The 22,944-nt window shown below is 52.9% G+C and overlaps 10 protein-coding genes across 10 annotated transcripts; 6 read left to right on the forward strand and 4 right to left on the reverse strand.

Moving 5' to 3' along the window:
* Window positions 1–4,526: 4,526 nt before the first annotated feature.
* On the forward strand, window positions 4,527–5,500 carry BBA_08887 (osmosensor protein MOS1; the record flags this gene model as incomplete). Its single annotated transcript, XM_008603984.1, has 2 exons — window positions 4,527–4,619; window positions 4,688–5,500. The coding sequence occupies 2 exons, from the start codon at window positions 4,527–4,529 to the stop codon at window positions 5,498–5,500; spliced, it is 906 nt and encodes a 301-aa protein (XP_008602206.1).
* Window positions 5,501–6,652: 1,152 nt separating this feature from the next.
* Window positions 6,653–7,363, reverse strand: BBA_08888 (mitotic spindle biogenesis protein Spc19, putative; the record flags this gene model as incomplete). Its single annotated transcript, XM_008603985.1, has 2 exons — window positions 6,653–7,009; window positions 7,226–7,363. 2 exons carry the CDS (start codon window positions 7,361–7,363, stop codon window positions 6,653–6,655), a joined length of 495 nt encoding a protein of 164 aa, XP_008602207.1.
* Window positions 7,364–9,684: 2,321 nt separating this feature from the next.
* Window positions 9,685–9,993, forward strand: BBA_08889 (uncharacterized protein; the record flags this gene model as incomplete). Its single annotated transcript, XM_008603986.1, has 1 exon — window positions 9,685–9,993. The coding sequence occupies one exon, from the start codon at window positions 9,685–9,687 to the stop codon at window positions 9,991–9,993; it is 309 nt and encodes a 102-aa protein (XP_008602208.1).
* A 754-nt stretch (window positions 9,994–10,747) lies between these two features.
* BBA_08890 (tRNA synthetase class I) lies at window positions 10,748–12,199 on the forward strand (the record flags this gene model as incomplete). The annotated part of the gene is made up of 5 exons (XM_008603987.1): window positions 10,748–10,874; window positions 10,952–11,383; window positions 11,443–11,574; window positions 11,632–11,864; window positions 11,927–12,199. The coding sequence occupies 5 exons, from the start codon at window positions 10,748–10,750 to the stop codon at window positions 12,197–12,199; spliced, it is 1,197 nt and encodes a 398-aa protein (XP_008602209.1).
* Window positions 12,200–12,845: 646 nt separating this feature from the next.
* BBA_08891 (26S proteasome regulatory subunit RPN5) lies at window positions 12,846–14,455 on the forward strand (the record flags this gene model as incomplete). The annotated part of the gene is made up of 4 exons (XM_008603988.1): window positions 12,846–12,929; window positions 12,989–13,045; window positions 13,099–13,818; window positions 13,871–14,455. 4 exons carry the CDS (start codon window positions 12,846–12,848, stop codon window positions 14,453–14,455), a joined length of 1,446 nt encoding a protein of 481 aa, XP_008602210.1.
* Window positions 14,456–14,644: 189 nt separating this feature from the next.
* On the reverse strand, window positions 14,645–15,536 carry BBA_08892 (serine hydrolase; the record flags this gene model as incomplete). Its single annotated transcript, XM_008603989.1, has 2 exons — window positions 14,645–15,375; window positions 15,449–15,536. 2 exons carry the CDS (start codon window positions 15,534–15,536, stop codon window positions 14,645–14,647), a joined length of 819 nt encoding a protein of 272 aa, XP_008602211.1.
* A 713-nt stretch (window positions 15,537–16,249) lies between these two features.
* On the reverse strand, window positions 16,250–16,734 carry BBA_08893 (ATP synthase subunit J; the record flags this gene model as incomplete). Its single annotated transcript, XM_008603990.1, has 4 exons — window positions 16,250–16,308; window positions 16,371–16,421; window positions 16,562–16,591; window positions 16,686–16,734. The coding sequence occupies 4 exons, from the start codon at window positions 16,732–16,734 to the stop codon at window positions 16,250–16,252; spliced, it is 189 nt and encodes a 62-aa protein (XP_008602212.1).
* An 826-nt stretch (window positions 16,735–17,560) lies between these two features.
* On the forward strand, window positions 17,561–18,679 carry BBA_08894 (NIPSNAP family protein; the record flags this gene model as incomplete). Its single annotated transcript, XM_008603991.1, has 2 exons — window positions 17,561–18,143; window positions 18,195–18,679. 2 exons carry the CDS (start codon window positions 17,561–17,563, stop codon window positions 18,677–18,679), a joined length of 1,068 nt encoding a protein of 355 aa, XP_008602213.1.
* A 329-nt stretch (window positions 18,680–19,008) lies between these two features.
* Window positions 19,009–20,233, reverse strand: BBA_08895 (37S ribosomal protein Rsm22; the record flags this gene model as incomplete). The annotated part of the gene is made up of 3 exons (XM_008603992.1): window positions 19,009–19,821; window positions 19,902–20,087; window positions 20,168–20,233. The coding sequence occupies 3 exons, from the start codon at window positions 20,231–20,233 to the stop codon at window positions 19,009–19,011; spliced, it is 1,065 nt and encodes a 354-aa protein (XP_008602214.1).
* Window positions 20,234–20,846: 613 nt separating this feature from the next.
* BBA_08896 (pyruvate dehydrogenase) lies at window positions 20,847–22,283 on the forward strand (the record flags this gene model as incomplete). The annotated part of the gene is made up of 1 exon (XM_008603993.1): window positions 20,847–22,283. One exon carries the CDS (start codon window positions 20,847–20,849, stop codon window positions 22,281–22,283), a length of 1,437 nt encoding a protein of 478 aa, XP_008602215.1.
* Window positions 22,284–22,944: the final 661 nt, after the last annotated feature.

A 22,944-nucleotide genomic window follows, 5' to 3' on the forward strand; every position in this document is an offset into this window, starting at 1 on the left:
ACGAGGGCGGGCTGCTGCCGGCGTCGGCTGCAACGGCGAGTGCGGAGGCGCGCGTGGGCAGGGTCGAGCGGCGGGTGAGGCAGATGGAGCGGGCAAGGGAGATGGAAAAGCAGATTTGAGGCGGGAGAGGGGGGTGGGGGGGTGAAGGAGGGCCAAGACAGACGAGCGGCCACAGACCGGGCCAGGGACTGCGCGTGCGGCCTTGTCCAAGGAGACTGGATGAAGATGCATCTGCTTTGGTACAGGGCAGTCCTCGAGACTGATAGCGCGGCAGAGTCGTCGCTGTTGTGCGGCTCAGTCTTACTGCATGGCATGCCGCCGCATCAGCGGAACAGAAATTGCAAGGATGGCGGAAGTAACGGACGAGAAAAAGCTACGAAAGATGGTGCATCTGAGAGGTTGGTGATGCGCTCCTGAATATAATGATACCCTTCAAACGAGCCGGATTCTGCATGGCGCCAAGCTGCTGGGCAGGGCCTCTGGCTCGTTGCATTTACGTAGATGATGAATTTTCTTTTGATAGAGGTCTGCTTTTTTTCGCATGTCATGGTATGATTTTGACTTTTTTTTTGGTTGCCTCTTTCATGTTGCCAGCAGGATGCGAAACAGCATGTCAATGGTCATGTCCGCCTCTGTGCGTCTCAGAAAGCATGGCACACGCGGGAATAGCGGACATTCGGTGACCGGCACAATGGATGACGGAGCTGTGGCACCGAAAATTGAAAAAATGTGCTGCGACGGGTTTTTCTTTTCATCTTGCTTGTTCACTGGTAGAATGCGGTCTGGTGGATTATGTGACATCCTGCGACGAGAGCTTGCCTGCTTAGGGCGTACCGGCATGGCCGTAGGCCGGTTTCTGATTGATGAGGCACGGAAAGATCCTGACAGGTGGTTCCGCTGTAAGTGATGGACGCCTCTTACGCCTTACGATCTCGATTACCAGTCAAGCGGAAGCCTCTAATGCAGTCGAGGCTGTATCCGATCACCTCGTCACGCCTGGTTAGGATCAACTTGGAGACGACTGCAACGACGCTTTGCTCAGTGAGGAAACTAGACCCAGATATAAACAGCCCATGTCCGTCTGACGCCGGAGTTTAGCATTCAGCCGAAAGATAAGAAAGGGAGAGGAATGCGGCATTGTAGTGGTATGTACGTAGTTAGGTCGTCGAGTTTCGGACGGTCTATGGCCCGCACAGACGTCGAGGATGCTGACAGACAAGTGCACAGAGACGGCAAGTATCCAAGAGCCAGTGTGCTGGGGGACGCTAACGACAGATCAGTCTGTGCTGGTCACGTACTTTTTTTCCTACAGACCATTCTAGACAGCAGTCCGCAGCGGATCAGTTCACTGGAGAGGGTGGGCGGCAGTCAGAGGCAACGAGTTACCACGGCGCTTCTCTTGCCACCCTCCCCTCAAACCGGGGGGTAGAGCGGTATCTTGCAGCTGTAACAGATGGCGTCGCGGCACGACGAGGAGGGATGAGAAGCGCGAAAAAATTGGCTACAATTTCTCTGGTCGGCGAGTTATGGGGATGGAAAGCAAGGTGGGCACAGCACGGGCAAGCAGATTTGACCGAAAAGATTTCATTGCATCCAATGAATGTGGTGCTACCGGCCGAGCCGTTTTCAGAAGCAACTGACTGGCTGAAAAGGAAAGAGGATTTAAAAAGGTGCGAGTGTTTGGTTTGGTCGTGGTGAAACACCTGAGGTATGCAGGTCGGGCGGTAATCATCCGGGGAACTGGGGGTGAGGTTCTTTTTGGGAGGGGGTGGTGAGGGGCGGGAACAACAAACGGAACAAGGCAGTTTTTTTTCGTCGCTGTTATAATGTCGCTGGAAAGAAGAGAAAAGAAAAGAACGCTGTGGGAAAGCTGCATGGATATGTTGATTAAATAATTAAACAATAAATGGCTGGACGAATGGGCGAGGCTCAATGCAGGAGACGTTGTGAATTGTGAAACGGCTGAGGTGGGCGAAGAGTTGGTTGATTATGGGGCCAAGGGCAATTATGCATGTGGTTGAGATGAGCTGCGAGTTGGCGATGAGTGAAAATCAGAAAAAAAAAAAAAATTAATATATGTAGAGGTGCATACTGAACATATGCATACTGGACATATGAAGGGATACATACTGGTGAACGATGCTACTGACCTCTCTTTTGCTCTTGTATTGGTGCATGTGTGCTATGGTGATGATTTTAACATGCGTCATGCAGAGGTCAGTGGTGGGCACAAGAGCAGGTATTGACTACCAACATGTCTTTCTCTGTAATTCGAAAGACGACAAGAAAAAATCTAAACGCGGAAAAAATCCTGAAAATTTTTCATAACCCTCTTTGACACATGACTAGTTATCAATGCATTCGCATAACTAGAATGAGTGGCTGGCATCGCGTGCCTTGAGAAAAACGACATTCCAGCAAGAGGCCACGCTTTAACATGAATGACATGAAAGTCGACAGGTTTTGTGGCCGCAGCGTCTTTTAGCGTACCTTCGGCAGTGAGCTACAGCTGCAAGGGGCCTGCAACGTGGTAGTGCAAACCCCATTCCTCAACGCAGAGCACCGAGACAGCGAGAGGCGGGCATCGACACGCTGAAGAATCGCCGAGGAAGAAGACAAGAGAAAAAGAGTTTAAACTAGTTTTTTCTGCCTTTTCCTCTTTACCTTGTTTATATTATGCCGACTTATTTTTCTCCTTTCTTTCGCGAGTCATCATGCTTCTGCATCTGAAATTCTAAATACACAGTACTTGAATCAGGACACGCGGCATCTTTTTCAACAGACCACTTCCTCCTGCAGCTTTTAAGCACTCGGCTTTTAGCATTTGCGCACACCCCCCTCTCCCCCCCACCACCAACTCCAGGTACGAAAGGCCTGACGCTATACGGAGTACCTGCGCCCAAATCCCCACCGCTTCAAGCCTCTCTTTATCCTCCGCCAAAACCCCCCCCTATTCCTGTCAATCCGCACCCGCAATCGATTCGATCTGCACGACAAAACAAGACATTAAAGAAATCGATAGAACCGAGACACGAATCGCGATATAGGAAACGATTCGACATAGACGCGTGGACAAGTCTATCAAACCTTTCTCAGTGTCCTTTGTCTTTGCTTCAGCTCAGGGGCCCCTTCCTCTTGTTCTTCCCGCCGCCAACCTTCAGCCCCGCCCTGGTTTTTTTTTGGCCACGACGCTAAAATCTTGCCACACCGGGACCTATCGACACTGGGCGCCGTGCTACGCTGGCTGCATCTTCTGACGGCCAAGGCGCCAATCAACCAGTCTTGACAGATTCGGTTCAGGTGAGAAAACGGGAGGGACGCTGCAAGCATTGAACACAAAAGCAAAAGAGAACATATCAAAGACTCGCTCATCCCACTTCTGTTCCTGGATTGGCAAGCCCACAGTTCTTCTCCACTTGGACGCCTCCATCACGTTGCGATATAGACACGCCACACAAGGTTTCGCAACGGCTCTCGTTGCCAGTTTCCTTGGGTGCAAGAGTGCTGACGGACACTGTGTGAGTGAGCCTTGGCTTTTTTTTTTTTTCCCTGGCGCGAGAGAAATACGCACGACCCCTGGCTTCCTTTTCGGCCTTGCCAGGTTGCCGGCGCTCCGGTAGTATTCGAGTTACAGGAACTCGCCAAACTAAGACAAAAAAAGGGAACGGCAACAGGAGAGTTCGAGCAAAGATTGTTCGCGTCTCTGTCTTTGGCCACTTTGTATCTGTTCTTTCTTTCTGGTCGCCTCGTCTCTGCTTTCCAACACAGACAAACCACACTTTTACTGCATAGCCTGTACCTAATCTCTGCCGCCCGTACCTGCAACCACGCCACACTACCTAACCTACCTACCTAGGTACCTACCAGTAACCCACTGCTGCGCCCACACCAAGCCTCGCAAAGCCTCGCGCAACCCCAAGATTGCTCACTGCCTCCCCCCATTCCTCTTGCAAATCTTTCTTGTTCAACAACACCAAACCATCGCGGCTTGACCCTTCTTTTTTCTTCGCATTTGTCCTGATTCGGGCTCTTTTCCTTTTTCTTCTTCTTTTTTTTTTCTGCCGTCTAACGACTGCTACCGTCACTCTTTTATCTTCTCTTCTTCGTCCCCCCCCCTTTCTCTCGGCTCTCACGCTTCCTTGTCACGTCCCCCAGACTCTGTTCCCTATCCTGAAACGGCTGCGCCGAGACCTGACAGCACGCAACGACTTAATTTTCCTGTTGACCCCCAATCTTGCTTTTCGCGACACTACCATCTACGCCCCGTTCTGTCGACTACGTAGATCGTCAGTCGTCATTATTACCGCGTCGCGAACGTGATTGGAGCGCAGGATAACCAGCAAAGTCTCTGCCGTTGCTCAGCTCTCAACAACATCACCGCGACGACGATAACCGGCCACGCACACACCTCATCCGACTTGGAGCACTTTTTTTCCCGACTCGCCGCGCCCTCGCAGTCGCCTCTTCGGCAATAATAAGTCTCTATGCAGAATTACGCCTCGCAATACTCCCCGTCAATCAAGAAAATGGAGCATTCGCGACACTATGGCCGCCGCGGCCTCAAGATGGGCAACATCATCGGTGACCCCTTTGCCCTCGCGACTCTCTCTGTCGGCATGGTACGCGCCCACTCCCTCGATATACGCCGACTTTGTCCTCCCAACCCCTTCACTAATACGTTTCCTAGCTCGCCTGGTTCATCTGCTTCGTAGCGTGCGTTGTCGCCCAGATTCAAGGCGGACAAAGCTTTCCTAAATTCTCCTGGTGGGCCGTCGTATATGCCCTCTTCCTCAACATTGGCGTTTTTGTCGTCGTCGCCTCCGACGCCATCCAGACCTACCACGTTGCCCTCAGCAGCTACCTTGCCGCCGGCCTCGTTCTCTCCAGCTCCAGCGTCAACAACCTCGTCTACTCCAACATTGGCGCCCGTCAGGCCGCCGGAGCCGGCTTCATCCTGCTCTCCATGCTCAACATTGTCTGGATCTTCTACTTTGGCTCTGCGCCATCCTCCACCCCCCGCGCCTTCCTCGACTCTTTTGCCCTGTCCAAAGAGTCCACCAGCCCCATGCCTCGGCAGCCCATGACAGGCTACGGCGCATCCGGCCGCCCCGAGACGTCCAACTCGGTCCAGCCGCCTCAGATGTACACCTCGGCCCAGCTCAGCGGCTTTGAGAACTCCACGCCTCTCGGAAACACCATGACCGGCGCCCGAGCCTCCAACTTTGGCACAAGCAGCCCCCAGCAGGCCCTTCAGCAGCCCGGCCCGACACCCCAGGTCAGCAAGCCCGCCCACGACATCGAGGTCGTCCCGCCCACAGAGTATCCCTACAAGGCCAAGGCCATCTACAGCTACGAGGCCAACCCCGATGACGCCAACGAAATCTCCTTTTCCAAGCACGAAATTCTCGAAGTCTCCGACGTCAGCGGTCGCTGGTGGCAAGCACGCAAAGAAAGCGGCGAGACTGGCATCGCACCCAGCAACTATCTCATTTTATTATGAGCAGATTTGTAGCTGCACGCTACATCGCTCGTTTTTGAATTGCCGCTGTTTTCAATTTTCGATTCCCTGGCGACTCGCTAATGAATTGAAAAGAAGCCTACTTGTTTGATATCCAGGCCATTTTCTCATTCGCGCAGCCGTCTTGCCAACTTTATTTATCATCACCAACCTCTGACGTCTTGGAGGACAAGAGGAAAGATTTCACGACCTCGGAACCAACATTCTTTACAGACAAATACACACGCCCCTTTATCATCTTTCCTTTACACTTGACCTCGGCTCTGTTCTTCCGCTTTCTTTTTTGTCTATTCCGCTGCGCATATTGGGTTTTTGGGACATGTATTGGATGGAGTACATTTTATTACCTTTGGTTTTGGTCCAGTTAACTTTGTTAGAACATGGAACACTTTTTGTCCCCGTTGCTGATGCGTCCCTCTTTGATCGTTATCATTTTATATACTACATGCACACATTTTCAAAACTAAAGAAAACTCCCATATTTGCATGAGCACACCATCTTCTTGGCCAAATTTGCTTCTGTTGAGCATGTCTAATCAGGTCGATGGTCTTTGTGCCATCTTGCAATCAATGATGTCTACAAATAAGCATGCAGCATCGGACCGCAGGGGCCAACGGACCAATGCACAAATTCTCACAACCAAACATTCAGATCTGCAGCCCGTGTATTACGCATAGGCTAAGCATAGCATGTACAGTGCCACATCTCCCATCCCGCGGTTTGAGTTGTGGCACCCGACCAACCCCATCGGTGATCTGCACCGTCGACGAACGCTCCTGAAACGCGGCCCAAGCCTTCCTTGAGCCCACTCTCTTGCCGCCACAAAAATCCAGCTGAGTCATGACGCGAGATGCCATCATGGTCTCGTCGACAGACTCATTGTCTGTCGGCGCTGTAGTGGTACGTCGTCAGAGCACTTACAAGCGCATTGCGACAAAGCATCGCGCTACGGCTGCGTCTCGCACGGCCGGCACACGTTGCATGTCCAACTTCCGATCAAGTATTTACCCGCGTCAGCGAATGCCGTCAACCAGATTGCAAGGCATCACTGAAGCGCGCTGGTGGAGACGCAACTCCAACAGGACTGTGAGGGTCGTGGTGATAATGGATAAAACATCTTGTGCTCTGATCGTTTAGCCCTCCAGTCGCCTCCTTAACTCCCTCTCTTTCTGTAGCACTTCCAGCTCAAGACGTTCCACGCCGTACCGAAGCGCTTCCTTGCGCTGTCGAATAGCTCGCGCGCGCAGCTTGCCCTCGGAGCTCAAAAGACGACTCTTCCTTTGTCGCGCCGCTGCCGCAGAGCTGGCGTCAGACTTTGTGATACGGCCTTGCTGTAGATCAGATCGGGCCTTGAGCGATTCTATGCGACGCTCTTGCCGCTCCGTCTGCGCATCTGCACGGGAGAGCAAATAGGCAATATAGGGGCCAATCTCATCTCGCAAAGATGCCTCTGCAGCTGCTAGCTTCGGCTGAGGAACAAGCTCGTAATGCTATGTTTCAATGCGTCAGCAATGCTCAAGATCCGTGGCAACTTGACAGGTGAAAGAACGGTGGGGGCGCGACATGAAGGGGACAAGGCCTGGAATCACGGGGAGGGAGGGGCAAGCAAATCCCAACCCTCGTGAAATGTGTGGGAGAGTGGCCAGAGACACCTGACACGGAGACTCGAGAAGCCATCGTGAAAACAACATCCTGTATATACATACCCGGACTGACTTTAGGACTTTGATGAGGCGCGGAAAGTCAGAGACACCCTCGTCGAGCGTCTCAACAGCAGATTCAAGGAATTTGAGAGACGTTCGTAGCGATGAGACGCAGTCGGCGTACGACGCGGACGAGGCCATCGTGAACAGAGCACAAAAGCTGGCGGCCCACCAAATGCAGCAGTGGCGGGAGTAGATTTGTTTCTTTATTTTAAATTGGGGTGAGGCGCCTTGGTATGCAGCAAGGTGAGACCTTTATTCGTCTTTCGTCTCCTTGTGGGATGGTGAAACCGAAAGCCTGTAGTTTCTCAGGATTGTTGTGGGATGGAGCTAACGGTGCAGACAAGATGGCGTTTATCGAGAATGCGGGGACCTTGTGCTGTCTTCCAATTTCCGGGTTGGCAAGCTGAATTCGTTTGCCGAATGATGACGAGAAAACGAATCCCTCTTTGGAGTGCTATACGATGGTCCGCCGATTTGGATCGCCAAGTAGTTTCTCTGGTGAAGTTGTTTGTGTTGGATTTTGGCGCTCTGCAGGTTGGAGCTGCATAGACTCGCGACTTCTCCACGCGCGTCGCTCTTGCGGTACAGTGTGCTCGTACAGTGTATCTACTGTATTCGCACCTTTAGATAACCAACACCCTTGTGGCCAACATACAATGACATATAATTACAGCCTCTAAAGCGATTGTCTGCATTCATAAGGGCAGAGTCACTTCTTGATGTAGCTGCATTCATCATTTTGACGAGCAATACATGACCAGCATTTGTTCCCGGTGCAGCCGAAAGGTAACCAGTTCTCTCCTGCCTGTCTCACGAGGGCGCGACCTTTACAAAAGCTGGAATGCAATGATTGCATAACGGCTTGTTGACACAACACCTTCAAGACACTCTATTCCGTTTGTGATGCCGATGGTCGGCAGCTCGACGCTCATCATCTCCACTTGGGCTTGGCCAGCCTGGGAGACAGCTCAAAGGCCTTCGCCGCTGCACATTCCCAACGTGGAGGTGCGTACATGGGCGAGGATAAAGATGTGACCGCCTGCTTCAATGATACTTGTATGACAAAGAGGCAGTATGATTCAGCTCTTGGACGGCGACCAACGTCTAGCAACAGCCAGAACCTTATTGAGTGCTCAATTCGTCTTCTTGACAGGTAAACTGGCTCATCATCCTCAGCCGCTAGCCGTCGTATCTCTCATATCAGCTGCTTGCATCACACGCAAGCATATCCGGATCCAAGAGTATTTCCCAAGGGCTGGGTACCATTGGACGACGGAGGTCAAGCGTGGGAATGCTAACCCACGCCGTGGCACGCTGCCCAGAGAAGGCCATCGCACTACGAGCCGACGAGGCCATCGTGAAGATCACAAACAGGCTGCCCGCACGCAGAGCTCCAAGTTCCCGTGTTACGATTCTTGGCCACGCGGACTCTAATACGGTGGCGCTGTCTCTGAAGCCGTAGCCTCGTTACCCCAAGTGATTCGGTGGCAACAGCCCGCACTCGGTCATCTCCCTTGCCGGGTGAGACCTTGCAGCCATCGAGGCATTCTAGCGTGGACCCCAACATCGTGTGCTAATTACTACTTAATGGTGCCGGTCCTGCTTCCCTACTTTTATTTGCGGGTCGAAAAGATTATCGAAAGCCTGTGGACAGCATCTGCTATCTTCGGCAAGAGTATCAGTGCCAAGCCAACAGGTTCCCTCCCCGCCTGGGAGCGGCTTCCACTCGATGGCTGGCCTTCCTTGGCCAATAGCTGATTTTGACGCGCAAGAACATGGCTTGCACTTCACGAATGATGTTTGGAACAATACAATTGCCAATGGAAAAGACTTTACTTTGCGTTGGAACCAGACAATCGATGCCAAAAAGGGCGCATTGAGCCTGTTCAAGGTTACCTACCCGAGCGAAGGTGTAGTCGTGTATGAGGTGGCTCAAAACATCACGAGTGAGTGTGATACTTCTTTTCCAGCTCGACATCACGGAGTGTCGCCCCCTTGATAGACCTCTATCTTTGCTCGCAGGTCCTATCTTGCTTGTGCAATGGGCGAAGTGACATCCCCCCCTACCCACAATGTTTAGTTTTTCGAGACACATTCTCCTCTGCTAAGCTAGAGACTGATACCATGTCACAGACTGCCTTCAACCGACATACTGCATTTGGAAACCCGAGAGTTTAGGAGATGATCTGTTCTCATTTTGGCTGGCAAGTGATCGTGGACCCAACGCAAGCTTCGCTATTTCGCCGTCTTGGACTGCAAAGCAACCGGTATTCATACTCCATCATACACTGCTCAAGGCTGCTACCATTACTAACTGATAACGCCAGAAAGTTCGCAGTTTTGCTTGGGCCGCACCGTTTCTTGTGCCGGTATGCTTGCTCCTGTTTCTGTACTTTGTGTGCGTGACCACATGCCTGCTATACAGAAAACGCCGAAAGGCGAAGCGTCAAAAAGAAGAGATGGCACGAGCCGCCAGACGACGCGCCGCTTCGGCGTCAGAAAATGAAGCCGAGGAAGCCTTTATCATGTCAACAAGACATGCCAATCGGCACGGCTCCGTCGATTCCACCATGACAGTGGAGGAGCTCGAGCCAACAGACGATGCATTAACAAAGCAGGATAGCTGGCCCTTTACCACCACGACTTTCTCTACCGCAGACTCTGAAGACACGGTCGTGTCAGAGAGCTCTCAAATGGCAGAGCGAAGGGCGGCACATAAGAAAGCCCTCGCCGACTCCGCTGTACGATTTGTGCGAACAAGACCATAGTTTCTGTGGGCTTTGACCTGTTCTTACTACTTACTTTCTTCCTCAATGTCGTTTTTAATCTTGCCATAGAAGCGTTGATCGCGCAACAAGGCACTCCGGGGCCTGACAAAAGTTTTTTTTTGTCTCTTTGACTGTAAATTTTGGCACGGCTGGGAATCGGAGGGGCCCGACTCCTATTTGTCACCCTAATCTATATGGGACAGTGGGCTTGGTGAAGAGATGTGATTTCAGCTGAAAGAGCTATGGGTCCCCGAGTGTGCGGTAATATATTTCAACGTTGTAGAATAGTATATAGGAAGCGAATTGTATCTGGACTTTGGATATATGTAATATTCTTGGGTTATAGTGACCGACTCTAGTCACGCCAGCTTATTGGATAGCAATACTTCGTGCTGTTTGACGTATAAATCAATTAGTAATTGGGCACTAGTCGAAGAAATAGTCGTCATGGTTTAAAAAGACCAAAAGCAGCGATACGAGGATGCCCGCCTTCATCAGCAGCAGATCTATCTGATGCACTTATTCAAGATAGGTAGGTGGCGGCTTGACGTGGGGACTCTACTGTTCGGCCCCGCCACATTCGACCCCTCCGAAGAGTGCCCCTCCAAGGGTTACTGACTCACAAACTCAGGCGAACGAGTCGCGGTAAGTGACGAAACTGAACACCCCCCCAGCGAAAGACTGCATCTTTCTCGCTACGAAATTTTTTCCCTCTGCCATCTATAAGGAGCTGCACAATTCGACTGCCGAAATCATGGCGACCACCACACAAACAAAGGACGAACGCCTAGCGCTGATCAAAGAGAACCTGGCCGAGGTGCTGAACCAAGAGATTATCGAAAAAATTCTCGATGAAGGCCGCAACCCAAAGATCTACTGGGGTACGAAGTAGTGATTTGTTCAATTCCCTGTTCATTGACCCTTTTTTTCCGGAAGCGCTGACGGGCATGGTCTGTAGGCACGGCCACCACCGCGCCGCCTCACTGCGGATACTTTGTACCGGCCATCAAGATTGCTCAGCTCCTTGCCGCTGGCTGCGAGATGACGATCCTCCTCGCCGATATCCACGCCTTCCTTGACAACCTCAAGGCGCCGATCGAAATGGTGGAGCAGCGCGCACAGTACTACCGCTTCATGATCACGGCCATTCTTGAGGCCGTGGGCATCCCCACCGACAAGCTCAAGTTTGTACTCGGTAGCTCCTACCAAAAGACATCCGACTACGTGATGGACGTGTACCGCATGGCCTCGGTCGTGTCGGAGCACGATGCCCGCCGCGCGGGGTCGGAGACGGTCAAGCAGTCGGCCAACCCCCCACTGAGTGGTCTTCTCTACCCCGTGTTGCAGATTCTCGACGAGCAGTACCTAGACGTCGATGCACAGTTTGGAGGTATGGCATCAACGAATTTACTTCCGAGTACTGCGATGGACCCGTGCTAATTTTTGTAGGCATGGACCAAAGGAAGTTGTTCATCGCCGCCAAGGAGTGGCTGCCCAAGCTTGGATACAGAGAGCGTGCTCACTTAATGAACCCGCTGGTCCCTGGTCTCCAGGGTGCCAAGATGAGCTCCAGCGACCCCAGTATGTTGATACAGAAACTCAACGCACCCTGAAATGGCTAGCTAACACCACTTTTAGACAGCAAGATTGACCTGCTCGACACCGAGGATGCCATTCGAAAGAAGATTAGCAAGGCCGAGTGCGCCCCCACGGTTGTAGAAGGTAACGGTGTTCTCGCCTTCACCGAGTTTGTGCTGCTTCCTGCTGCCGCCCTCAGAGGCAAGAAGGAGTTTACCGTCCCTCGCCGCGACGACACTCCTCTCGTCTACACCAGCATCGAACAGATGCACGAGGATTTCAAGAATGACAAGGTTTGTCCTTCATCTGACCTTACCCGTCAGGCGGAATAGCCGCTAACATGCGTCGATTGCAGCTTACTCCCCAAGCTCTCAAGCCTGCCGTTGCCCAGGCCCTTGTCGATCTAACCGCGCCCATTCGCAACGCTTTCGAAAATTCGCAGGAGTGGAAAGACATTACTCTCAAGGCCTACCCTCCACCCGAGAAGAAGGTGAAGAAGGTTAAGGACAAGGGAACCCGCTTCCCCGGCCGCCCCAAGCCCGCCGCCGATGGTCAGCCAGCTGAGGGTGGTGCCACAAGGACGAAGGTGGCTGGCGACGTGTCAACTGCGGCCGAGCCCGCTGCATAAATATATAGACGGTTTACAAAAAGTTGAAAATATTAGACAAACTGGATCAAAGTAAATAGCCTCCCACTGAAGAATTTAAAGCGATTTATGCCGCTCTCATCAGATGTGAGTGGTTGAGAAGGCTCTCGAATGGTCCAGTGAGACCAACATTAGGCAGAATGTTGTGCCAGCTGCGGCCGAAACCTACGAGCAAATGCAATCTCCGACACCAACCACCAGTGCTCAATCCGCGAATCGAAAATCCGGATTGATATGTCGGAATCATTCATTGACATGTTAAAAATTATTGGCCCGGAACCTTTCCTGCTTCCAATTGCCTAAACATGGTATTTTCGAACCATTAGCGCACGTGACTCTCTGGCCAGATGCTTCCACCGGATTAATAGTTGGTCCCGCAGCAGCTCTCTGTCTGCGGTGGGTGCGCCAGGCTGACAGGCAGGCGCCTATTGCGTGGTGGGCTCCCAAGATGCAGCAGTGAACCAAGAGCATCATCGAGCTTCAAACAGTTACAAATCCTGGCCCGCTCACTCAGCAACAGCATCACTTGGCCAATCTGCGACAATCACATCTCCAGTTTATCTTTTTCTAGATAACAGCTTCGATATCACCACGCGACACTCCGCGCTTGCACCCCAGCGCCGCAAACATGTCCGAGGGAACCTTGAAGCCGGAGAAGGACTTCTCCAAAGAGGTCGATGAGCAGCTTCCACAAGCCGAGAAGCTCGCTGCCGTTAGTCGCTAAGATAACATCGAAACTGTATTATACCCATGTGCTGATCTCAATGACAGAGCAACCTCCAAGGTGCCATCGAGAAGCTCGCCGCCCTCGAGAAACAAACACGCCAGGTACGAATGGATGAGGTGGCGACGCTGAGCTTAACCGCTAATGAGAAAAACAGGCTTCCGATTTGGCCTCAACATCACGAGTTCTAATTGCCATCGTGACATTATGCAAGAATGCGGGCGACTGGAGCTTGCTGAACGAGCAGACGCTCGTGCTTTCCAAGAAGCACAGCCAACTCAAGCAGGCCATCACCAAGATGGTGCAAACCGTTGTCGGCTTTCTCGACGATACCCCCGACCTGACCACGAAGCTCTCCGTTATCGAGACCCTAAGAACTGTCACCGAGGGCAAGATCTTTGTCGAAGTCGAACGCGCTCGCGTCACCAGGATCCTTTCCGATATCAAGAAGGAGCAGGGCGATCTCAAGGCAGCCACCGAGGTCTTGTGCGAGTTGCAGGTCGAGACCTTTGGCTCCATGGATCGTAGGGAAAAGACGGAATTCATTCTTGCTCAGGTCGCGCTCTGCATCGAGAGCGGCGACTGGACCCAAGCCGGTATCCTTGGCCGCAAGATCAGCACAAAGTACCTCTCGCGTAAACCCAAGAAGACTGACGAGCAGCTCGAGAAGGAGGCCAAGGAGCGTGAGAAGAAGAAGGCTCGCGGCGAGGAGGTTCCCGAGGAGAAGGAGGATGACACCACCGATCTCAAGCTCCGTTACTATGAGCAGCAAATCATGTTGGCCAAGCATGAGGACAAATACCTAGAGGTCTGCAAACACTACAGACAGGTTCTTGATACGGAAGCTGTTGAGGAGGATTCGTCCAAGCTTCACCCTGTAAGTCTACAATTTGATGCTTACTCTCAATGCCGCCGCTGATATGCAACAGGTCTTGCAACGAATCATCTACTTTGTTATTCTGGCCCCATATGATAATGAGCAACACGACCTTCTGCATCGTATTCACAAAGACTCGCGCAACTCCCAAGTGTCTTTGGATGCTGAGCTTCTACAACTTTTTACCATTCACGAGTTGATGCGCTGGCCCGAGGTTGCAAAGAAGTTTGGCCCGCACCTGTGCAGCACCGATGTTTTTGACGCCAAAGCCGGCTCTTCAGACGAAAAGGCGCATCAGCGCTGGCAAGATCTTCGCAAACGCGTCATTGAGCACAATGTTCGCGTAGTGGCCAAGTACTACACCCGTATCCAGATGGGTCGCCTTACTACGCTCCTCGATCTCACAGAAGATGAGACGGAAAAGTACATCAGCGAGCTGGTCACTTTGAAGACGGTATACGCAAGAATCGATCGTCCAGCGCGGATTGTCAGCTTCTCTAAGCCTAGGGATGCAGACGATGTGTTGAACGAATGGAGCCATAATATGAAGAGCCTGCTCGGCTTGCTGGAGAGAATTGACCACCTTATCACCAAGGAGGAAATGATGGCGCGCATCCAACCCACAAGCGCAAAATAGAGTACTTTGAAGAGGAAGGGGGAAGGTCTATACGGTGTAATTGTACAGATAGCCGAAATATAGAGGAAGAACGGCAAGCGGAAGATATTAAGCAATCTGAACGTGTAATGCTGTTGAGACAGAGATCATTGATGGTCTAAAGTGGTCTATATCCGTCTATGTCATTGTTTTTGTGCTTTATAGGTGGCACTACAGCTCTGCCTTGACTTCTTTGTCGTATACGTGCTGCTTGATGAAGCCAGCCAAGGGCATGATCCATTCTCTAGCAACGGGCACATGATGACCGCCTGGATGAGTGACGACCAGCGGGTCCTCGCAGACCTGAATCAGCGTCTGGCTTCTGGCCTCGTCCACGGAGGTGTCAAGGCTGCCGAGGATGTGCAGCGTCGGCGTCGCAACTTTGGGCTCAAACAGCCAGCCCACGTCCGGATCGGCGGCGCGGAACCCCGAGTAGACGACGCAAAACTTGAGCGGTCGCCCACCGTTGGCCGCGCGCAGCGCCGCGACCCACGCCGCGGTGTCCTCGTCGACGCCGCCCGCCGCCGGGTCGGGCAACGGCCGGCGCTCGCTCTCGAGTGCTGCCGCGACGACGCCCGCCGCGCAGCCGCCCTGACTAAATCCCACGACGCCGTCGACGCCGCCGGCCTCGCGAATGGCGTCCGCCAGCGTCGTCATCCCACGGTCGATGCCGGTGTACTGGCCCGTAGCGTCGTTGCGCCGCCACCACGCCCACGTCTCGGGCTCCTGCTCGGCCGCATCGGAGGGCGGCTCGTAAAAGGGCATGTCGCTCGCCTTGAGCCGAATCGGGCCCGTAGGGTACAGCAGCTGCGGCGTGAGGGAGACGGGCGCGAGGAGCTTGGTGAGCGTCTTTTCTAGCGCGCGCGTCTTGGCCCGGAACAGAGGGCCGTTTTGCGTGAAGCCTGGGTGGTGGTGGGATGGGTCAGGCGAACGAGTTGCTGGACACGGGGAGGGACGGGGGTTGAGGGGGCGGACCGTGAATCATGAGAATCTTGACTGGTTTCTTTTCAGGCGCGCTCGGCTTTGTAGGCGCCCTCGCGGCGCCGTTGGTGCTTGCAGACATGGTGCGGATGGTGACGGTCGTTGGCTGATGTGAGTTTCTGAGAAGCGCAACACGAAATTGCAATAAAGGCAGGGAGCGAAAAGTACTGTTCATGAACTGGGATAGCAAATCGGTGAAAAGAACGTACGAATGCGAAAAGATGGTATGAATGCGCGAGGGTTGGAGAGGCGGAATGTGAGTTGTTTGAGTGAGATGTCGTCAGTAGATAGCGTATATAGCCCTCTAGGTTATGTCCGAGTGGGTTCCGGCGAGCGTCATACGCCGTATCAGCTTTAGTCTCTAGGTCACGACAAAACCTCTCCAGAAAGTAGGGGCATAGTCTCATGCCAGAATCGAGTAAAAATCAGCTATGAATACTATATATATAGATGCGTGCTTCGGCAATATGTCCCCCGCTAGAAGTAGTCAGGAGAGGCCAATTATATCACTCCAAGAATGCCATGCTAGGCTATAGAAGACACGCGTCCTAAGGAATGAGACAACAGTTTCGTGCAGCGAGTTCTTCATGTTCTCCTAAAAGCTTCTTGCAGAAGAGTAAAGAAAAAGGGAGGTCACACGTGGTCGTTGATGGTCGATTACAAAGGGTCTATTATGCCCGATATGCGAGTCTATGGTACAATCCGACGGGTTGGTTGTGGCTGCATACGCTGCATCCGGTCGATGTGGTCGTCCTCTCGTTACCGTTTGCTTCCTCCTCTCCGTTTATGATATTTTTAATGGCCGCCAGCAGTCTTGGCGTTGGGGTTACGAGGGTCGTTCTTCCACTGGTCGGCTAGAATCCAGTCAGCAATTCGTTCCCAGGTCGAGCAAAGGTTGCGTTTGAGTATGACGTACAGGCCATCATGGAGTTCTGGGCAGAGTTGGCGCCGTAGGCAATGACCGCACCTGCAGGTCGAGTTAGCATGTTCAGCCTCGATTGCGGACGAATTCCCGAGCCGCATTGAATGTCTCTTTTTCGCAATTGATTCGCCGAGTCGCGATAGGAACTGTCGTCGACTTCGAGTTTGCATTTGCGCACTACGTACCGGCAACGAAGAAGGGCCAGTAGGGCTTCACTGTGAATTAATGGTCGTTAGCAAAGAACACTCGGCATCGTTCGGGGGTCAGGTAGCGGTGGACGGCGCGATTGACGGAACGGAATTGACGTACGGAAAGGAGCCGGGAACTTCTTGAGAGGAGTGACGCCGAGCCAAGACATGATGACGGTTGCGATGGTATATGTGGCGGACGGGGAGGGTTGAGTGGTTGTTTGGACGTTGAATTAAAACGAGCCTTTTTCGTCTACCTTTAGCAAAGCTCCTACAGGCCTGGCGTTCGTCGAATCAGAGGTCGGGGCCTGAGGCAGGGGGGAACTTCGGAAGTCGGCGGTACGTGTTTCTCCGGCCGAAGAACAGGCAGACCGAGAAGTCAGCGTCAGCTCACGTGAGGCCGTGGTCAAAGCCGCAACCCAGCCATGTTCCAAGTGGGTATCTAACGGCGTACGTGAGTGGCTACTGGCTAGCCAGACAGCTCAGCCAGAGGGGCAAACAAGCTCCACCCAGAATGCGGAGGCATCAGACTAGTAGTCATGGCAGTAGTAATACCAGCGTACCTTGCTCACAGCAAGCTCCTGCACCTCCCAAGCAATAAGAAGGCAGCCATTACCGCACCATCTAACACACCATCCCTTCGCATACTGCGCGACACGTCCTGACGCTACTTCTGCAATACAAAGTGCGGGGTGACAGCCATCATTTATCGACTGCAACCTCCTCTTCTACCACACCCAATCACCGGCAGGAACAACCCTCCATCGACCCTAGCTGTCAAACCACGGCTCCTTCCTAGCTTCTCTGTGTGCTGCCTCTCTCGCTCCCTCGCTCTGCCTCTCTTCTCCGCTACTGTCTGTCTCGTCTCGTTTTGCTTCGATTTATTAGGACGTGCTAGACTAAGCCGCCCTATCGAACGCCTTCGAGTCCGTCAGCCCGTTTGCAGTGTTGTGACACTCTCTGGGTTTCACACCTTTTGTCAAAACGCCATCAATCATGCTTCCCAGTCGGCTCTCTCGCCCAGCTCTGGCAGCAGCTGCTGCGGCGCGCTCCGGCGCCCGGGCCATGAGCACAACGACTGTGATGAGGTCCAAGACTCCCAGCATGGGCGACATTGACCCGGCCAAGTCCTCCGTCGAGGCATTCAATGAGAAGCAGAAGAGGTTCCGAGAGAATTTGGCCCAGGCACAGAAAGAACAAGGAGCTCGTGCGTTTGATGCCCATAAACATCCCCAAGAGTCTGCCTCGTCCGCAGACAGCTCACCTGAGACCTCTGCAGGAGCCTTCGCCGCCGCTACCAAGCCCACGTCCGACAAGAAGACGGGACCGCTGTCCAACCTCATCTACGGCACGAAGGAGGGTCGCGAGATGGAGGCGCAGCTCGAGGCTAGCTTCAGTCAGGTTCTAGCTCGTGGAAAATACGTCCACTCGATAGTTTTCCACCGTGTCAAGCCCGACAAGGTTGACGAGTACGTCGATCTTGTCGGCAACTGGTATCCTACCATTGCCAACAGACCCGAGAATAAGGTTCATCTCGTAGGGAGCTGGAGGACGGAGATTGGAGACTGTGACACATTCAGTACGCTGATTCAGGACATTGTGAAGCAGCAGTAGCTAACGAGTGGTATAGTTCACATTTGGGAGTATCAGAAGTATGAGGGTTACCATCAGTCTCGCCACTCCATTTGCAACCACCCCGAATTCGCAGAGAACAACAGAAAGCTTCACAAGCTCATCGACTCCAAGAAGATTGACCTCATGCAAGAATTCTCCTTTTGGCCGACAACTCCTCCCAGACAACTTGGTGGTGTCTTTGAGCTTCGATCCTACACGCTGCATCCCGGCAACCTGCTTGAGTGGGAGACTCACTGGAGACGCGGCCTCAAGGCTCGCCGTGAGGTCATGGAGGGTGTCGGTGCCTGGTTTGTTCAGATTGGTGATCTCAACACTGTCCATCACCTCTGGCAGTTTGCCAACTTGGAGGAGCGCCGCGCCCGCCGAGAGAAGAGCTGGTCCGTTGAGGGCTGGAGCGACACTGTGCACAAGACTGTGCCGCTGATCCAGAACATGCAGTCTCGCATTTTGATTCCCATGCCGTGGTCTCCCGTGGCCTGATTGCACCCACAGCAGTTTGACTCTTCTATCTACACACATATAGATGAAGCAACCTCTTAGCCGCCAGGGCATTTACTTTCCTTTGTCAAAGAATCAAGTCTACTACTTCCAATCGGAGAGCCACACCTGGGCTTAGACGGGCTCTGTGCGTTTGGCCAGTTTATTCTCGTATTGGTTTTTTTTGGGGGAACATGTATAACAGCAATTTGGTACGTCGTTCGTTAGCGGCATGGCATTCAATAGCATATGCACATTATAGAGGCCCTATTTGATCGATCAATGTGAAGATTGCGTGATCTATTTGGTATTATATGTTCATGGCCTTTGTGCTAGTTTTGTGGGAAGCTCTCGAGTACCGCAGCTAGGTTGCGGCGTGTCTGTCCCAAAACATGGCCGAGGAAGCCAAGTTTTGAGAATAAGGATATTAATGACGGGTCAGCACTGACAACACGGACCTTTTCACGAACATGGACTTCTTCGGGGCCTGTTTTGGCATTCTCACTGCGTTTTCCAGACAGGACAGGGCCACTTCCCCCACCGCTGTTGCCCTTTTTATGGCCGAGTGTTGAGTCGTCGCCGGATGGATTGTATTTGAATACGGTGTCCATTTCGTCGTGCTCTAAGCGACGCACCGTGCCAATCGCGAGGCCGAGCTTGACGCCAAAGTGCACCGGGGCGCTCACGGGCTCCAGCACGCGCAGCCAGAGCACGACACAGCTCTCCTGTATGCCAATGTGGAAGCTGATGGGGTTGTTGACGCTGCTGCCGCCAGTGGAGAAGCTGGCTGCGAATGCGCCGACACCGCCGACGGTGCTGGTGCCTCCGCCGGTGCTGCTCGTCGTCGTCGCCGCGGTAAAGTGCTGCGCGGGGCAAGAGCTCGTCTGCCACGTCGGGTCGGTTTCGGTGAGGGGTCGGCCCTTGAGCAGCGCGGTGGCCTGGTCGAGCGACTCGGCGAGGAGGGTGAGGGAGGAGGCGAGCGTCGCGGCGTCGGGCGACCGCTCTTGGCTCAGCGTCACGTCGAGGAGGGTTACGGCCTGGGTGAGGTGCGTGTAGAGCGACTCGAGGGCGGGAATGTAAATGGGTTGGTGGGGGGCGATGGTGAGGGACGTGGTCGACGTGGTTCGAAGCTGGAGGTTCAAGGTCTGGGCAGGAGTTTAGCAAACTGGTGCTGTCGATTGGAAGAGGGGGGTCTCCGCGCGGGGGTGGGGGCTTGCAGACTTACGCCCTTGACGATGCGGGTTCCCACGCGGGTAATCGTCCCCTTGACCTTTTCGTTGCGCGGTGTGCTCATGACGAGCGTGCTACCCGGGTCAATGGGCGCGAGCAGCGCATAGCAGTCTTCGAGGCCGTGCTTGAGGTCGCGGCAGACCTCGAGGCTTTCGGTCGTTATCCATTCGAGTTCATTCTTCTGCAGTCTAATTAGCATGGTGGAAGAGAGGAATGAAGTGGCAGGTGCAAAAATAGATAAATATCAAGGTAAAAACGTACCAAGGTTTCTGCTATTTGAACCTTGAGCTCTTCAGGGGAGATGGGTGGCCAGATGTTTAGGGACATGGTGTCCGCAAGACGTGACGCCAGAGAAAAGCACCAGGGGGTTAAGGAGGCGGCTGCAGCACGGCGCAGGCAGCCATTTCCCTTTGTCGCTGGTGGTTGCGACGATAAGCAGACGAGGAAGCTGTTGATGCGAAAGACTAGAGCTGCCGGATTGTCGTTGAGCAAGGTGGGCCCAGGTGCCGTGACGTAGGGTCAGCCGTGGAAGATGCGCGCCTATGAGTGGGCCAGGAAAGCTCTACCACCAATTTATTAACTGTTGTTTGTTTTATGACTGTGTTATAATGCTTATTCTTTTAAAGAAAAACAGGATTTTAGCGCGTAGTTTAATTGCACACCTAAACTGTCAATCTAGCAGAGCTTCCCTGTATAGAGCACCTACAGGCTGTACATCCGCGCCCACCGTTCTGCGGAAAATGTGTACCACGTGCCAGGTAGCCCGACTGGCTACAAGATAATATGTTTTATTCACTCCTTTTCATCCTTCAGGCTACATGTCAACATTAGTCAAATACAGCGGCCACTCAATTTCTCGTCCTCGGTATCAAACTAGGGAATAAGAAAGACATTGCAAGCCTTCTACTGGGCTTTTTTCCCTCAGCCACACTCGGGCACTATGTTTCCTCGGCGCGTGGTCCTAACTCGCACGTACAGCAGCGTAACTTTGCAGAGGCAGCTCAGGAAGTTCGCCTCGAAGAACCTCTCACCTTTGGCTCCGGGTATCAACAAGGGTTTGAGATACACTGCAATTGCCGGTGTCGTCGCCACGCCATGCCTTTGGTGGTTGATAACTACCCGCGAGGATGCACCAAGTCTAGAGAGCCCGCCCACCCAGCATCTCTCCAGTGAGCCGGGCCCTTCTAGAGATCAGGTAACTCGTATGATATCGCAAGGTGCATATTCTTTTCGCGTCAAAAGCGTTCCCGGGGTCAACAGATACGATGGCACTCAACTTGGCTCCAACCCCCTGTGTGAGGATCGTTTCATCCATGGCAAATTCCCTTCGCCATGGAATGATAGCAACCAGTGGATGGCCTGGGCTGTTTTCGACGGACATGCAGGTTGGCAAACTGCAGACTTACTAGAGAAGCAACTCCTACCCCATGTACGACATAGCTTAGGCCAGGTCAAGTCAGCATTGCGCGGAGGATCCGTACCTGACGAAGCTATCCGGCGCGCTATTACCGCGGCGTTTGTTAATCTCGACGATTCTATCATCAACACAGCTCTGGCCACGGCTCAGAGCAAGGAACCGCTGCAAGACAAGATTAAGAAACTGGCTCCAGTTTATGCCGGTTCATGTGCTCTGCTATCATTATATGATCCTGTCACAAGCAATTTGCATGTGGCATGCACTGGAGATTCCAGAGCAGTTTTGGGACGAAAGGGGGCAAACGGCAAGTGGGAAGCGATACCGTTGTCGGTGGATCAAACCGGTAGCAACAAGGAAGAAATTGCCAGGCTCAACAAGGAGCACCCGGGCGAAGAAAACATTGTCAAAAATGGCCGCGTTTTAGGGATGATGGTCTCTCGAGCTTTTGGCGATGGTCGGTGGAAGTTGCCTTTGGACTTTCAGCTCGACGCGGTGCGGAAATTTTACGGTATACCGCCCTTAACCCCGACGGACGACTTTCGAACTCCTCCATATCTAACCGCCGAGCCTGTTGTGACAACCACTGAGATCGATTCCAGCAGACAAACGTTCTTGATCATGGCGACAGACGGCCTGTGGGATATGCTCTCCAGTCAGCAGGCTGTCGATCTGGTGGGCCAGTGGGTGGATTCACGGGTGCCAGGGGACAGCAACAGCAAACGCGAGGCAATTTACGAACCATTCGATTTTGGTCAATTTTGGAAGGGAGTGAACTGGAAATTTGTCAAGGGTAGAACGACAAATCAAGATGACAACGCCGCCGTGCACCTCACGCGTAACTGCCTTGGCGGAAACCATTTTGACTTGATAGCAGGCCGGCTAGCCTTCAGCCCTCCCTTTTCCCGGCGTGTACGAGATGATATCACTGTGCAGGTTGCATTCTTTAACTCGAATATTTGATGAGATAGAATCAAGGCTAGTTGCCTAATGCTTGAGTTGAGTTGTTTATTGAAGAATTTTCGAGGTACGCATAACACAGTAAAAAGTCTTGACTGGTTGGTTGGTTGATAGGCTTACCAACGGACTTGTTGATGGGATTATTGATGGGATTGTTGGTAGAAGACAGGATAGACTACTGCCCGCTGCCTACTGGCTGCTGGCCACGGTGCCCCCCTCATGCTCTTCGGCAGTTGCTGGCTACTGACCTCTATCTATTACGAAATGTGTCAGTCGGTCGATATATCAAGGCCAGCGATACGTGTCAGGGCTACCAGATAATTCTATGCCTAACACATTTCAGCTGCTGCTAGAACCCTTGAATTCTATCTATAAATTAGCATCAGGTTATTATTAGTTATATCGATAGGTTATGCAACCTGTGTCCACAAACGCGCTCCCCCCTCCTCGAGTTAGCCAATCACCTTGCCACCTTACTCGCGACCGGAGCGGCCCGCCTTGCCGCCGCTGCTACTCGCCGACATTTGACTTCCCGCCCGTGTGTCTTACACGTTAGCATTCTTCCGCCTCACTTTTCACTCCACTTCTAGCCTTGCGTCTCCTCGCGTCTTCGCCTTATGTCCTCGCCTTACCTCACTAAACACATCTACAGAAGGCTTGATAG

Source organism: Beauveria bassiana, assembly GCF_000280675.1.
Source record: "Beauveria bassiana ARSEF 2860 unplaced genomic scaffold BBA_S00041, whole genome shotgun sequence".
NCBI classification, from domain to species: Eukaryota; Fungi; Ascomycota; class Sordariomycetes; order Hypocreales; family Cordycipitaceae; genus Beauveria; species Beauveria bassiana.